This window comes from Pipistrellus hanaki, assembly GCF_964339955.1.
Source record: "Pipistrellus hanaki genome assembly, chromosome: X".
NCBI lineage: Eukaryota > Metazoa > Chordata > Mammalia > Chiroptera > Vespertilionidae > Pipistrellus > Pipistrellus hanaki.
Window position 1 is genome coordinate 24,956,948 of NC_140524.1, and position 15,428 is coordinate 24,972,375.

At 36.1% G+C, this 15,428-nt stretch overlaps 1 protein-coding gene across 20 annotated transcripts in view; it reads left to right on the forward strand.

Annotated features, from left to right (window-relative positions):
* Positions 1–15,428, forward strand: part of MBNL3 (muscleblind like splicing regulator 3) — a 131,853-nt gene that overhangs the window by 90,705 nt on the left and 25,720 nt on the right. For 19 of the 20 annotated variants that reach the window (XM_084870746.1, XM_084870747.1, XM_084870740.1 and 16 more), the window contains one exon: positions 4,459–4,623. In XM_084870746.1, the coding sequence (XP_084726872.1) occupies positions 4,459–4,623 (165 nt within the window). Of the gene's footprint in view, positions 1–806; positions 828–4,458; positions 4,624–15,428 lie in introns of those variants that run through there. The other variant, XM_084870744.1, reaches the window with a different exon arrangement.

Below are 15,428 nucleotides of genomic sequence, written 5' to 3' on the forward strand. Positions count from 1 at the left end.
AAGGTGTCATTTTCAGCTTAATAGGGTCCTTTTCTTGTTCTGATAGAATTTTCTGTCATGACCATGAAAATACATTTCTTAGGATTTGTCTACCACCAAGTATATGGGAAAACTTATATCTGACAGAATCTCCTAGTTCCCAAGACTTAGATGGGATGTGAATCTCTATAATGCTACTTTTTTCTCTCAGTCAAAGTCTTTGACTGCATTTGTGTAAAGCTTAAAGATAAGAAAGGGAAATAGATTGAATTTTGGAAGTTTTATAAATGCTTTTCAACCTTGTCTTTGTCTGTCATCAACTCTTTTGATAAAGACATATTTTGAAAATTTCATTGGCAATTTTCTCCCCCTGCAGCTTTTTGGATGCATTTTCAAAAAGAGTAGATAAGAGAAGGAAGCTGGAAGATTCATAGGTATTACTATACTTATTTCACTTATTTCAGCAGAGAATCACTTTCCTATTTAATCACTTTGTTATTTTCTTAACTCAGTTACATAGTCTAGATGACAATGGTTTGTTTTAAAAGCCAAATGAAGTGGAAAAAGTGAAACTGAGGCTGGCATAAATGTTTTCACTCTAATATTTTCAATACTTTTAAAAATTGTGTGTCTATATGTAGGGGAAGAAGGAAAAGATCTGCATGGCTTGACAGGTCTTTGTGCTGTTTCTACATAGTTAGCTCTACCAGTGGATGGTGACTATAGTAGATACATTTGTAAACCTTTATGACATGGTCTAATATTTTGAACTGAGCACATGGTAGTTCTGAACTTCTTGGTCTTCTACAGGACATGGGACACAATTGACTTGGCTTGGGAAACCTGAGGTATGATTTTTTTTTTCAGACTAAGAACCTTTCTGGGCTGTTATAGACCCAGTATGAGAAGGTATCTTGTGACCCATTCAAAGTGCTTAGCTGGCTTGGACATGATTAAAACCTTTCTTTAAAAAATCCTCACCCAAGGATATTTTCCTGTTGATTTTTAGAAAGAGTGGAAGGGAGGGGGAGAAACAGAGAGAGAAACATCTCTTGATAGAGACACATTAACTGGTTGCCTCCTGCACGTGCCCCGAACCAGGGCTGGGGATCGAGCCTGCATAGAGGTACACAACCGAGGTACATGCCCTTGATTGGAGTCAAACCTGGGACCCTTCAGTCTGCAGGCCAACGCTCTATCCATTGAGAAAAACTGGCTTGGGCAACATTGGAACCTTTTTTGTTCATAGAAATTTATTTCCCAAAAGACAAAAACAGTAGGTGATTATATATTGTGCTAGGCAGTCCTTTCCCTGCCTCCAACCTACCCCATTTATATATGCTTACCAAAAAGTCCAATTCCCTACAAGGATTAAAGCAAATGTTAGCCAATGTCAAAAAAGTTTGCCCTTCCTCCATCCAAACTCCAATTAAAATGTTTTGGTGTAAAATTAAGTCTGGGCCTTTTGAAGACTAAATACTATACAGAGGAGATTTATTATTCTGAGTTCTAAAGATGTTTTGGGAAAAAAAACAAAACTTAAGAGCCTTGGATTTTTTTGTTTTTGTTTTGTTTTGTTTTTGAAATATTGTGTTCCACAGATAACATTCATATAAATTTATTTGGTCTTCTCATTTACTGTTTGGGTAGAAAATGCAGATATTTTTGTCTTTTATAAACGTTCTTTAACATAAGCAACAGTTTCTGATAAGGTAATATGGCTATGAATCTGCATTTTATAAAATTAAATTATGGATTCTGTCATTCAAAAGATAATAGTTTATAAAGCAAATAAAATTTCATAAATAAGTTTTTTAACAAAATATCGTGCTGCCTTATATTCCATAGTTCATTTTTAAAACCCAACTTGAGCCGAAACCGGTTTGGCTCAGTGGTAGAGCGTCGGTCTGCGGACTGAAAGGTCCCGGGTTCGATTCCGGTCAGGGGCATGTATGTTGGCTGCGGGCACATCCCCGGTAGGGGGTGTGCAAGAGGCAGCTGGTCGATGTTTCTCTCTCATCGACGTTTCTAGCTCTCTATCTCTCTCCCTTCCTCTCTGTAAAAAAATCAATAAAATATATTTAAAAAAAAAAAAAAAAAAACCAACTTGATGTACTTTTTAGAGTAATTCTTTCTCTTTTTCTATGTCTGTATACTGTTTTGCTTTGTGGGAAAAAATGCCAGTTTCTCAAGATAAAAGCTTAAGAAACGTTATTATATGTAAAGGAAAATTATATAAAAACACAAAGGCAGGTAGTAATTCTTTATCTGAAGATTGGTAAGACATGCCAAATACCCCCTGTTTTCTCCCTCCTTTCCTTCCTAACCCACCTCTGATTGTATTTAATGGAAATGATGTTAAAACTGTAAATTGTAACAAAAGTCAAACTCCTAATTATTTCTTTCCTCTTTTTTTTTTAAAAAAAAAGATTGCTTGTTTGGAATTTCTGAATATAAGAGACAGTCTTCATTATACAGCTTTTTTTTTGGTGGGGGGAGGGGTACAAATTGTGTTCTGTATAAATGTCCATGGTTGTGTTTGCTACTTATCTGGGAAAGCTACCAGGATTGGTTTACAATTCTAAGGCAATCCTGCTCAGCAGGTGCCTAATTTCTTTTTTCATGACTTGCTATGAAACTGCCCTAAAGTATGGGGATTTGAGCAAGGGTCTTAAAAAAAATATGAATATGCAGGAAAAGAGAAAACAGTCTAAGGAGGAAAAGGTCAGGAGTAAGTTATTTAGACCTGGTTAGGGGGCAGGATTTCCGAATACCGCTGCAATTAGTGATAAAAAGGACTGAAATTCAGAAGAGAAGTCAGAGAGATTGAGATTTAGATCCGAGCAATTACTGTGATACATGAAATTTCACAATAATTTAATTCCCCAAGGAAAAAGAGATTAGAGAGGAGAGCAAATGATTTAGGACCAAAGTTTGGGGAAATCTTTAATGTTAAAGTGTGAGAAGAAGAGAAATGCTGAAGTATAAACTTATGTGCTTGGCTGTGGAAGACATAAGTATCGCTGCTCCCCAGGGCTGTTAATTCTGAGCCAGATTATCTCAGTTATACTGGGTTGAGACTGGAGAATCTAGGGACTAAAATCCTTGTGACCATCTTTGGCTTGGTGCAGGTTGTGGTAAGTGTAAAACAGAGGTTCATGTTATCGGTTGGAAGGCATATTAATGACGGAGAATCTTCATTATTGTGATATTTAGTGCATATAAAAATTTATTACAGTTGTAATATGTGCTGAAATCATATAGCTATTCTTAGACTACTTTTATGAATTTGGAAAAATTGAGTTAATACCATTGTAAATTCTTACTGCTAATAAATTTTCCTTTTCCAGGATTTGAAACTAAGATATTATTTTATTTTACAAATCACTTAATTTGATTGAAAATAAATTGATCAATGGGAGAAACAAAAGGACAACCCTGACAGAAAACAAAAGTTGAACCTCTAATTTCTCAAACTACATTTTAAGTTGTACCCAGCTTCTTGCCAGAGAAAGTAAAATAATAGAGCCAGCTCATCCCAGTGACCTGATATTTAAAAGAGTAGCTGCAGTGATTTGGTTTTGCATTATATGTTTTGAAAGAGATAACTTGATTCTGAGTGAAATTATAGAAAGGCTTTAGTAACAAGATAAATATGGAAATGTGACTGTGAGAATCATTTAGAAATCATAAATAAGGAAAATCACAGCATGTGTTCAAAACAGTTGATGAACTAATTCATTTTCTCCTGGAACAAAAAAAAGTTGCCCTTTTTATTCACCCATCTCTAGCATTTGTGAGGGTGAAAATTGCTTGCAGTTTTGTTTGCCTTAAACAAATTATGGTGAACCCAGTAATCTAAATGAGATAATAATTAGCTGCTTTATATAATGCTCATGAGCTAAACACAGCAGGTCACATCTGACAATGTAATACATATCTGTCAATTTTGCTACACATAGTAAACACTATATATAGTAGCCGTGTCAACATTTAGGCAACACTAAAGATGCTTGATTTCACAGGATTGATATATTATTCTGTTTGGAAGTGCTTAAACCATCAATAAAACATCCATATAGCTGTGACTCCAAAATAAACTTTGGTCTCAATTATCCAAGTGATCTAGAGCCATTGTCTCTGGAACCTAAAGAACAACACGGCAACCAGGTAAAGGGATATATTCTATAGTTAAAAGAATGTCAGTGGATTTCAACATTTTTTTTCCTCACATTGTACAGGCTTATGGAAAAGAACTTTAGACCCTAAAATGTCCAGCATAATGGGTCTAAAATTTAAAAATATATATTTATGAGTATGTCATATATTTATATATATTTTTTCTCCACCCCTCAATTGAGGGAAAATTAACATTTTTCCCTTGGTTTCCTCATTGTTTGAGAATGCACTTTTATTTTTCTTAGCCATATCAGATTCTTAGAAAAAATAATGAAAATTACTCTAATTCTTCATTTTTAGGGTCGGTGTGCTAGAGAGAATTGCAAGTACCTTCACCCTCCTCCACACTTAAAAACCCAGCTGGAAATTAATGGACGGAACAATCTGATTCAACAAAAGACTGCCGCAGCCATGTTTGCCCAGCAGATGCAGTTTATGCTCCAAAATGCTCAAATGCCGTCATTTGTAAGTCACAGCATTGTTTTTAAAAATTGCACATGTGTGCCTTAAAAAAAAAGAATATATATCTACATTGGAATAACCTTGCAGGGCCTTTGGGAAGTTAGTTACAGAGGATTTAGACACAAGCTAATATATTAATTGATACTACAAAGCTGCCCTGCATGTGAAGGGAGCAATCAGGTGTGTTCAATTTAAAATCTGGGCTATATTTAAACATGAATTCAGTTTATAGAAAAAATATCAGTAAAGGAACAGGAAATTTTAAAATGACGAGGAGGTTTGATCATTATTACATGATGTAAATCTATGAATTCTATGATAACAGTTTTTCATGGTTTTATTGTTACTTATTAATACTTTTTATTTTGAAACAATTTTAAATTTAAAGAAAAGTTGTGAAGATAGTGCAAAAGGTTCCCAAATGATCTCTCACCCAGTTCCTCCCACTGTTAATATTTTTCCATGGTATTTTTGTCAAAATTAAGAAACTGACATTTACACATTGCTATTAACTAAATTCCAGACTTTATTCAGACCTCATCATTCTTTCTGTTCCAATGTCCAATCCAGGACACCACAGTGCATTTATTTGAATCTGTCCCCCTCTCTCCTCTGGTCTGTGACTGTTTCTGTCTTTCCCTGTTTCCCATGACCTTGTCAGTCTTGAGGAATGCTGGCCAGATATTTGATGGTGGATTTAATTTAACCTAGCTATAGAGTTTTCCTTTGCAAAAATTAATAAGACTATGGTGTCATTCTAGATCAGTGTCTACTACATTTGTGGATCAGTAAGCTTAGATCCTTTTAAAGCACTTTTTTTCCTATTGATAATTCATCTTGTTTTGCTACCTTAAAATATCAAGTTGCAATTTGGGCTAATAGGGGGAATTGAAAACTCCCCTTTCTGCTGAATTTACCAGGTCTTAAACTTAGTTCATTGATGTCTCATTCTAATTCTAGCTGGCCTTCTTGTTTTAGACCATTAACAAGATACTACTTGAAAGGGTTATGTTATCTTTATTTGTTACCTATTTCATCAGTGCTGATGAATGGTGATAGTATATAATATTTAGATATAATGAAAATGTGAGTGCAGAGAGGAATGGACTGTCCTATCTAATAAAAGACTAATATGCAAATTAGCCATCACTCTGTTACACCCACAAGCCATGCTGACCAGCCACTCCCACCAGCCAATCAGTGGCGGGTATGCAAATTAACCTGAACCAAGATGGCTGTGGCCACAGAGCCAGCAGAAGGGAGGCTTAGGTTTCCCAGGTGATGGAGGAAGCCAAGCTTTCCACAAACCCTGGGGGGCCCAGGCCTCCACTCCAGGCTACAAAGTTTCAATTATAGAAGATAAATAAATTCCAACAGAAATGGCTATAGCCACTGAGCAAGCAGGAGGCTTGGCTTTGCTCCAGGCTACAAAGTTTCAATTGTAGAAGGTAAATAAATCCCAGATACTAGGGCCTCCTCTTGGGTCTCGAGAGGGAATGGTTGGCCTGCAAACCACCACAGGCTCCTCACTCAGGCCGCCCCACGCCCCAAGGGAACCCCCACCCTGATCTGAGACACCCTTCAGGGCAAACCACCTGGCCCCCACCCATGCACCAGGCCTCTATCCTATCTAATAAAAGAGTAATATGCACATTGACCATCACACCAACACACAAGATGGCTACCCCCATGTTGTCAAAGATCTTACCCCTATGTGGACACAAGAGGGCCACCACAAGATGGCCAGCAGGGGAGGGCAGTTAGGGGTGACTAGGCCTGCAGGGGAGGGCAGTTAGGGGGTGATCAGGCAGGCAGGCAGAAGCGGTTAGGAGCAATCAGGAAGACAGGCAGGCAAGCATTTGAGAGCCAGCAGTCCTGTACTGTGAGAGAGATGCCCAACTGCCTGTTTAGGCCCGATCCCAGGATCATGCCTAAAGGGGCAGTCAGACATCCCTCTAGTCCAGGGGTCCTCAAACTTTTTAAAGTGGGGGCCAGATCACGGTCCCTCAGAGAGCTGGAGGGCCGGACTATATGAACTACTAATTCCTACTGTAACACCTCGGCTGCGCTCACTGCCCAAAAAACCTGGCGGGCTGGATCAGACTCCTCTGCGGGCCGCATGTGGCCTGCGGGCCGTAGTTTGAAGACCCCTGCTCTAGTCCCATTATAAAGTTGATTCTCAGAATTAAAGGAGATATGTGTAGATAGGACACCCCTCAAGTACTCTATACTTATAGACAATGCACAAAACAGGTGGCAGGGGCATTGATGAGTCACTAAAATTTTGCACTGTGATTCTCATTTCCCAGAACATCTAGACAAATTTAAGTAAAAATATAGAGATTTCATGTTATATTAGTTTTCAAAAATATTTGCCTTGTAATTCATTGCTGATTAATTACATTAAAAATTAGTTCCCAGAAAGTCACCAGTGAGTTCCTCAGAGCTCCTATTTGGCCTTCAGGATTGCTTTACATGGTTGAACTCCTTTAAACGAGGCTTTCACGCACTGAAATATCTACATTTTTTCCTACTTCTAAAGGGGCAGGGAAGAGAAAGTCTACTACCGTGTTTCCCTGAAAATAAGACATCCTCCGAAAATAAGACCTACTTATAGGTTTCCTCCTGAGTATATAAGGCATCCCCCGAAAATAACGCCCCCCCCTCTCCAGGCTAAACATGAGAGATTTGGTCCACTGATTCTGAAAGAAATGGAGTCACAAGAAATTCACCAGGAAATTCAGGAATTGGATTGTTATGATGATGTTCCAGAAGATGATGACATGATTGTCATTGAATAAATGAGTAAATTTTTGATACTGTAGGATTCACAGTTTGTCTGGTTTGTGTTGACAACTAACCTACTACCGTACCGTATACAGATAATAAATTTCCTTTATTTTCATTTAACAATAAATGTCTACCATATTCTTCTTCATGGAAAAATAAGACATCCCCTGAAAATAAGACCTAGCGCATCTTTGGGAGCAAAAATTAATATAAGACACTGTCTTATTTTCGGGGAAACAGGGTAGATACTGAGACAGGATAAACAAATCCACAAAATACTGAATGTGCTTGGTGAGTCCAGAAAATGTGAGTAGATGGGGAATAAAGCAAAGGAGTTTTTCACCCATCCTTACTACTCTCAGCTTCTCGTGGGATGTCCCAATTTCAGACTGAAAAAAGAATAGAGCCAGATTTTATCACATACCTGAGCTCAGCCTTTTCTATAGACTTGGAGTGTATATATTTTCATAACTCAAGAGACAGCATCAGGGCAGCAATAAAATTCCTGTTTCAGGGTATCAGAGCAAGGCCTGCATTAAAGTAAGGGTGGAGACAGAAGGCAGACTATTTATTTTCTATTCAGATTCTAGTAGAGTCTCTCCATTCCAAGTCTCAACTCTTTATGCATTATCGATCATGATGGCTCACACTGGGAAATAGGGGGTGGCTTTTTTAGAGACTAATAAGAGATACATTGAGTTTTCTGGCCTTTTGTGCCTTCTAATTTGATTCTCTGTGGTTTCTATAATGGAATACATTTGCCTTATTTCTTCAGTGAGGGTAATTTTAGATTTCAGGCTGTAGAACATGACTGATATGACTCACAGGAATACAATTTATTTTATAGCATATCACAAGATGTAAGTCATCACTTATTAGACCCCAGGGAACAATTGGAAATTGCATTTCTAACTTGTGGATTATGTATTTAAAAATAGCTGTTGTGATGTCATAAATTGATAAAAGGTTAATTTTTGCAGTTATTACATGTTAAAAATTAGCCCCACAATGGTTAATATGATCCTCTTTTGAGGTCTAGAAAGTTGCTTTGTAGGGATATTGGAATTGAGCTAGTGACAATTTTAAATGACATTTATCATTATGATTCAAAAGAAATGTTCTTCATTATGGATTTTGATATTACTATAAAAGTAACATGATTTTAATTAACTTCTCTGGTACTTACTCTCCCAAAACAATCCTCAGTTCCTTTTAACACCTTGCATAACATGATTATTTTCTCCAAAATAGTCAAGTGTTTTTAAATTTTCAGTCATGATGTCTGTATGGTTGTATATTAAGACCTATATGATATCATTGGCTTGAACTTCAGGTCTTTCCACAAAACATACTTCAATCTGTTTCTAGAATAACAGAAGAGCATATCTGCTCTTTGGAAAACTGAGTATGGTTTGCTTATTATAAGCCCTCAGATATAGGGAATGTCAGCCTAAATAGGATGGTAGCTAGAGAACATTCTGTTCAGTGCGACTGAACAATGAATGAAAGCCACACCTACTCAAGTGGGATGGAATGCTTGTTGTAGTGGACAAGTTTATTCACTGTATTTAACAGGCCTGAATTTACATCTGATATAAATGTCCACCTCTGAAAGCTTCTGTTAGCCCTATGGAGGAAGTTGAGCAAATGAGAGAAATCGTATGACTTCCTAATATTTTTCAGTGTTGTTTAAGAGAATTTCTGATGTTCACAGCAAAAAAATTTAAGTTTAAAAACTCCCCTTGATGTCATTAGAGAGGCAAATGAGCACTGTACAAGAATTTTAGGGAAAGTAGACACACTGGACTACTCTCAAACAAAGCTAATGGTCTAATATTTTAATTTCACAACTAAGAATTTTCATTACAGGGAGAAAGGAGTCTTCCTGTTGAATGCAATATATATAAGTATAAAGTGGACATGGTATTGTAAAGCTATTAAAATATTTTTATTTAGACATTTCACATAATCTAGATCTGTCCATATCTAGTAAATTTTTTTAGTTTCTCTTCCTGAATGTGTTGATTCACATGGAGGCAGTTATTTACACATAGGTAAACTTGACTCAGTCAAGTATACTCACCTGATGATTTATACAGAGATTATTGCCTTGGCATATTTGGCTCACCATCTAAGGTGTGCCAAATCTGCTCTGCTGTATGCTCTTCATGGCTTGCATTCCTGTGGCCAGGTTATGGTGTCCCTAACCACAGAGGTTATAAGCATGGGTTTCATTCTAAGCTTTTCCTTCATTGTAGATAGAATCATCTGATGTCTGTCTGGGATTCTCCCCACCTACATTTATCATAAACAAGCTTATATGCTTATATGACATTAATATAGTAAGAAAGGAAGGTTATGTTACACTTCAGAACCAAAAGGGGAAAGATAGGAAGTTCCAGTAGATATGAAGAAGGGAGATATACTAATTAATAAATAACATCATTATTGTTAGACTCCAATATTTTTAATGTTCTTCTTTTAAAAATGAGAGCTATAAGGTATGTCTTAGTATATGAAACTTTGTACTAAAGCAGTTTTAATTATCTTGAAAGAAAATTGCAAAATATTTATTTACTTTATAATTTTGAAAGAGTTTAATAGTTAAATAATTTAGTAGTTAATGACAAAAGGATAATATCTTTTTCTCACCAAGGTACATTATACATTGTGCATAATGGCATAAGAGCACATTTTTTCTAGTTCACATAAACTAATATTATTGACTGAATTCTTTATTCCCTCTTCCTATAGTTATGGTCCTTTTATTAAAAAGTATCATGACAATTAGGAAGAAAGGTGACATCTGTAATGCTTTCAACAATAAAGATAAATTTAAAATAAATAAAATTATCATGAAAAAGATGGCCAAGGTATTTTGTAGATTTCAAGGAAAAGGAAACTATGTCCACATTCCAGATTACTAGTCTTGTGTATTTTAATGGCAGTTCTTCAATGGATTTCTCAGTTTACCCACTTGCAAAATGACAAGTAGCTCTTTCATATGGATGTGGTAACATTGAATGTCTTCTAAAGTGATTTTTGCAAAATGTTCAAGTCAGTAGATTATAAGGGTAATGTGTTCTTAATATAATTATGACTGTTACTATCATGTGAAGTTCCATAAGGACAAGTTGACCAAATCACATCACAGGACAGGATGAAGTAAAACCATAAGATGAGCTCACATTTTATCTGGATTTCGCTACGTTCTCTAAAATATTAGAGAAGATTTTATTTACAGATAGCAACTGAAGCCTAACATTATTTATTTGTTCAACAAATTATTTCCAGGGTTATAGTTAACTTCAAGTTAGTGACGTCTCAGGGGCCCTCATTTTCAAGGTCCTTGGAGAAGCCCAAACAATATGTTTACAATAGGTTTGTAAAATTTGCAAAATATATTTCTGTACAAACCTCCCCTCCCCAACTCTACTGAACGACTTCAGGCCCTACAGGTCCCGGATTCACTCTTGATTGCAATTACTGGTCCAAAGTAGAATAGTTATTCAGGTTCTTTCCCAAGGCTATGTATATTATACTGCTTCAAGCTCCTTTTATAGTAAAACAAGATATATGACACCAGCAGTGGGTTTGCTGCCTTGTGCCAAGTCTGTTAATTCACAATGTAAAATCCTTTTCCCAAAAGTTAAGCAAAAATGCTACAATTTTGCAGACAAACAGAGGGCATTTGTACATGATATCTTTTATGGATCCCAGTTTCTTTGTAGTGATAAAGCTCAAAATTCTCCCTTTATCCTCCCTCATATTTTCCCATGAGATACATTAAACATAATCTCCTCTCAGTACATTGTGTGTCCTTTTCCTTTGGGGCCGATTAGTTCAGTTGTTTAGAGTCTGGTGCTAATGAAACCACGTGAGCCTGTTACCGTTCCTGTCTTGGTCACAGTCTAAGCTATAGTCAGCTACCTCAAAAGTGTTTGCTGTTGATCACCAGTGAGATGAAAGCAGGGAGTTGGGAAACCTCTGTGTAAAGCTTTTTCCTTAATGGAAGATAAATAAAACGGCAACACTAATAATAAACAAAACCAATGCTTGACAATTTCACCTACCGAGGATAATATTTTTTCTTATCAAAGCTATCTCCTGCCGAAACCGGTTTGGCTCAATGGATAGAGCGTCGGCTTGGGGACTGAAGGGTCCCGGGTCCGATTCCGGGCAAGGGCATGTACCTTGGTTGCAGGCCCATCCCCAGTAGGCCTGATTGATGACTCTCTCTCATCGATGTTTCTAACTCTCTATCTCTCTCCCTTCCTCTCTGTATAAAATCAATAAAAAATATATTAATAAAAAAAAAAGCTATCTCCTTGCTCAGATCTCCATCCATCAGGAGACCTAGCATAAATCCTGTGGTTGCCACTGCACATGATACTAATCTTAAAGTTAAGCTGGTCCTCCAAACATTCCTAATTTGTCTTAGTATCCTATAAGGATCTACTGAATATTTTAAAGCCTTTTTTTACCTAATCTCTCTTAAATCATTCTGTGAATACCAGTAATATTAACAATTCACTACTTCCCTGGAACAAAGACTTTTTGTGATAAGAAGTTACATATGTTGGTCTATAGTATCAACAAGTTGTTTTTCTCAGAACTCTTTATTGAATACATTTTTGTACTTAACTACTGCAATGTAAAAATGCATATATACAAATGTGTGTATATGTGTATCCATGCACATCCACACACATACAGTATACATATATGAGTGTATAAAATACTCTGAGCTTCTCATACTACTTGATCTAGCATTTCACATTTATATCAAAAGACAATTTGTGAGTGGCATTATGTTTAGTCTCCCTCAGTAGAGAGAAAAACTGATGCATTTGTCCACTGCTTTTGATCCTTCAGTGTTTCTTTTTGTACTGTAATTTTTAAATTGGATTTTTCTAATTGGTAATCATAAAAGTAGTCAATGGCTTAGGAATCCCTTTTAAAAAAAATATATTTTATTGATTTTTTACGTAGAGGAAGGGAGAGAGATAGAGAGCTAGAAATGTCAATGAGAGAGAAACATCGACCAGCTGCCTCTTGCACACCCCCTACCGGGGATGTGCCCGCAACCAACGTACATGCCCTTGACTGGAATCAAACTTGGGACCTTTCAGTCCGCAGACCGACGCTCTATCCACTGAGCCAAACCGGTTTCGGCAGGAATCCCTTTTCACTCAATTCAGTAAACATTTATTGAGCATCTACTCTGTGCCAAACATTTAAGAGGATAAGAGATGGATAAAAAGATGAATTAGAAACAATCTTTACCTTCTAGGAAAGTATGACAATGGTAAGATGGTGAATTAATGTTTTTTTGACAGCATTACTTTTCTGATATATACTCAATCTTCTGTATTTTTATAATTTGGGCTTTTCTTTTTTTCATATATAGCTCTCTTGCTATTAACCATGCAAGGTTTTGTTTTTATTTGTGTTATTTTGGTAGTTGTGGTCATTGTTTGTTGAACCCCTGATCATCATAACCCTTGGCATCTATTTATCCTGGAGTGGCACTGAGATATTTAGTCTTCAGCCTCCATGTGGGTTTTTGTTGTTGTTGTTTCTTGTTTGTTTGTTTTTGGCTTTTCTAAGATCTTGCCATTTCTCTCCTCAAAATTTATATTTAGTTTCATAACTTTTGTTTAAATTGAGTAGCCATTTGATTTTATAAAACTACTTTTCCTTTCCTAGTAGCATGCTAAAGTTAATTGAATTCTCATTACTATCACCTTGTGGTTTACCAACAAGTAGTTTTAGGTAAGTTCTTGTTCACTTCTTGGGAACAAAGTAAAAAATGCCTTGTCCATACATATAAGGAAGAAGTCATTTGCCCTCTTCACAGGTCCTTACCTCTAGTCATCTTCTGGTGATATGCTGATCTGTGTGTAAGTTCACAGTTATAACTTCTGGCCTACTTTGTAGCTTGTCCTCCACCCAATACAGGCATTTCCAAACCAGGATTTGTCCTCTCTTGCATGCTATACTTTATATCTTTTATACCCACAATAATCTATTGATCCTTCATCTACTTGCCTATCTTCAGTGCTTCCTCTTACTTAGAGACTTCTGTGACTAATAAGGTCACAAAATCCAGGTCTAGGTGAGAATAGCTATCCACTTTTGACCCTTGAACTTATTTTTTTCTTAGCATTCTCTGGAGCCATGGTAACTTATTCATTAACAAGTATGATTAGTACATAAACACCCGTATCTGCTTATGTCTGTTTATAAAGTTAACTCTTAATTACCAAGGAACCAATTAACTATTGGAGGTTATGTGCCTTTTGGCCACTCCAGTCCCTGCAAAAATTCACACTAAGAGTGTGGAGATGACCAAACAAAAACTATGAAACCAAGATTATTCATTTGTGCTACATTTGAACAGTTAATAAAGTCTGAAAGAAACTAAAATTATACATTTTAATGTGCTTTGGGATAATCTAAGGATAGAAATATGCATGGTGATGGTGAAACAAGCTTCCTTTTGTACCATGTAAATTCTTGTAAATGAGCAATAAAACTAAGGTATTATGAGTGCTAGTAAAAGTTAAGAGGACTATTTTTCTGGTATTAAAATCAAGTCAACAAACTGTTACCAAATGTATATCATCCTATAAAAAATTTTTTTAGTCATCCACCTCTAAATAGGACCTCAGAGATGAAAGGCCTCAATTATTACATTACTTTCTGGCCAGGATTAGCCAAAGTGACTTTGCATTCATCCAACAATAATTGTAACTGACCTTGGATATTGTTGACACAACTACAAATAGATGTAGGCTGTTGGGGAGGCACAAAGATTGATTTATCATAACATTTACTATTTATTTCTTTATACTAGCTTGATGAATAAACCATTTAAGTATTAAATCGATGTTTCTAAAGTGTATGTGTAAACTGGACATATATATTTAAAGCATAGTTTTTTCATTGAATTATATTATTATTCAATGGTGCTTCAAAATCCTTTAAGACCAACATGTGGGGACTCCTAACATTTTGCCTGTATAGGATTACATCTATCTTTATTGCTTAGTAGTTATTGTTCTATTAACAAGCAGTTAAGGATTAAAAAACCGTGGTATATCTACACAATGGAATACTACACCGTGGTAAAAAAAAAAAAAAAAAAAAAAAAAAAGAAGAAATTCTTGCCATTTGCAACAGCATATATGGAACTGGAGAGCATTATGCTATGCTAAGCAAATAAGTCAGTCACAGAAAGATAAATATCACATGATCTCACTCATTTGTGGAATATAATGAACAATATAACCTGATGAACAAAAACAGATCCAGAGACAGATAAGCATCTATAAGACCGTCAAACCTCAGAGGGAAGGTAGAGAAGGGTGGAGGTAAATGGGAGAGATCAACCTAAAGACTTCCAATGGGCACAGTCAACAGGGGGGTGAGGGAATGAAGGAGGGAGTGGGGAGGGGGGCAATGGGGCAATAAGGACACATATGTAATACCTTAATAAATAAGGGGGAAAAGGAATAATAATTTTAGTGACTATTTAAAAGAACATTTCAGTGAATACTTCAGTATTGGTTTCTAAAGCCAAGCATTTTCAACTTCTAGAATCTTGCCACAAGTATTAAATTCACATCAATAGATTTATATATAATTAGTACTTTAATTTAGTAATAAATTGATAGAGTGCTTTATTTTTTTGGGAATCGTCTAGAATGAGGGTCAACAAACTTTCCTGTAAATGACTAAGTAGTGAAGATTTTAGGCTTTGTGGGACAATGGGCAAAGTTGAGGATATTATATAGGCACTTCTATAGCAAGAGAGAAAACAAGTAGCTACAACTTTTTGTTGTACCAATGGGCACAGTTGACTTTATTTGTGGACACTAAAATATGAATTTCATATAATTTTAATGCATTATGAAATATTTTTTATCCTTTACTTTTTCAACCATTTAAAAATGTAGGAACCATTGTTACCAAGTTGGCCATACAAAAACAGGGCAGACAGATCCTTGAACTTC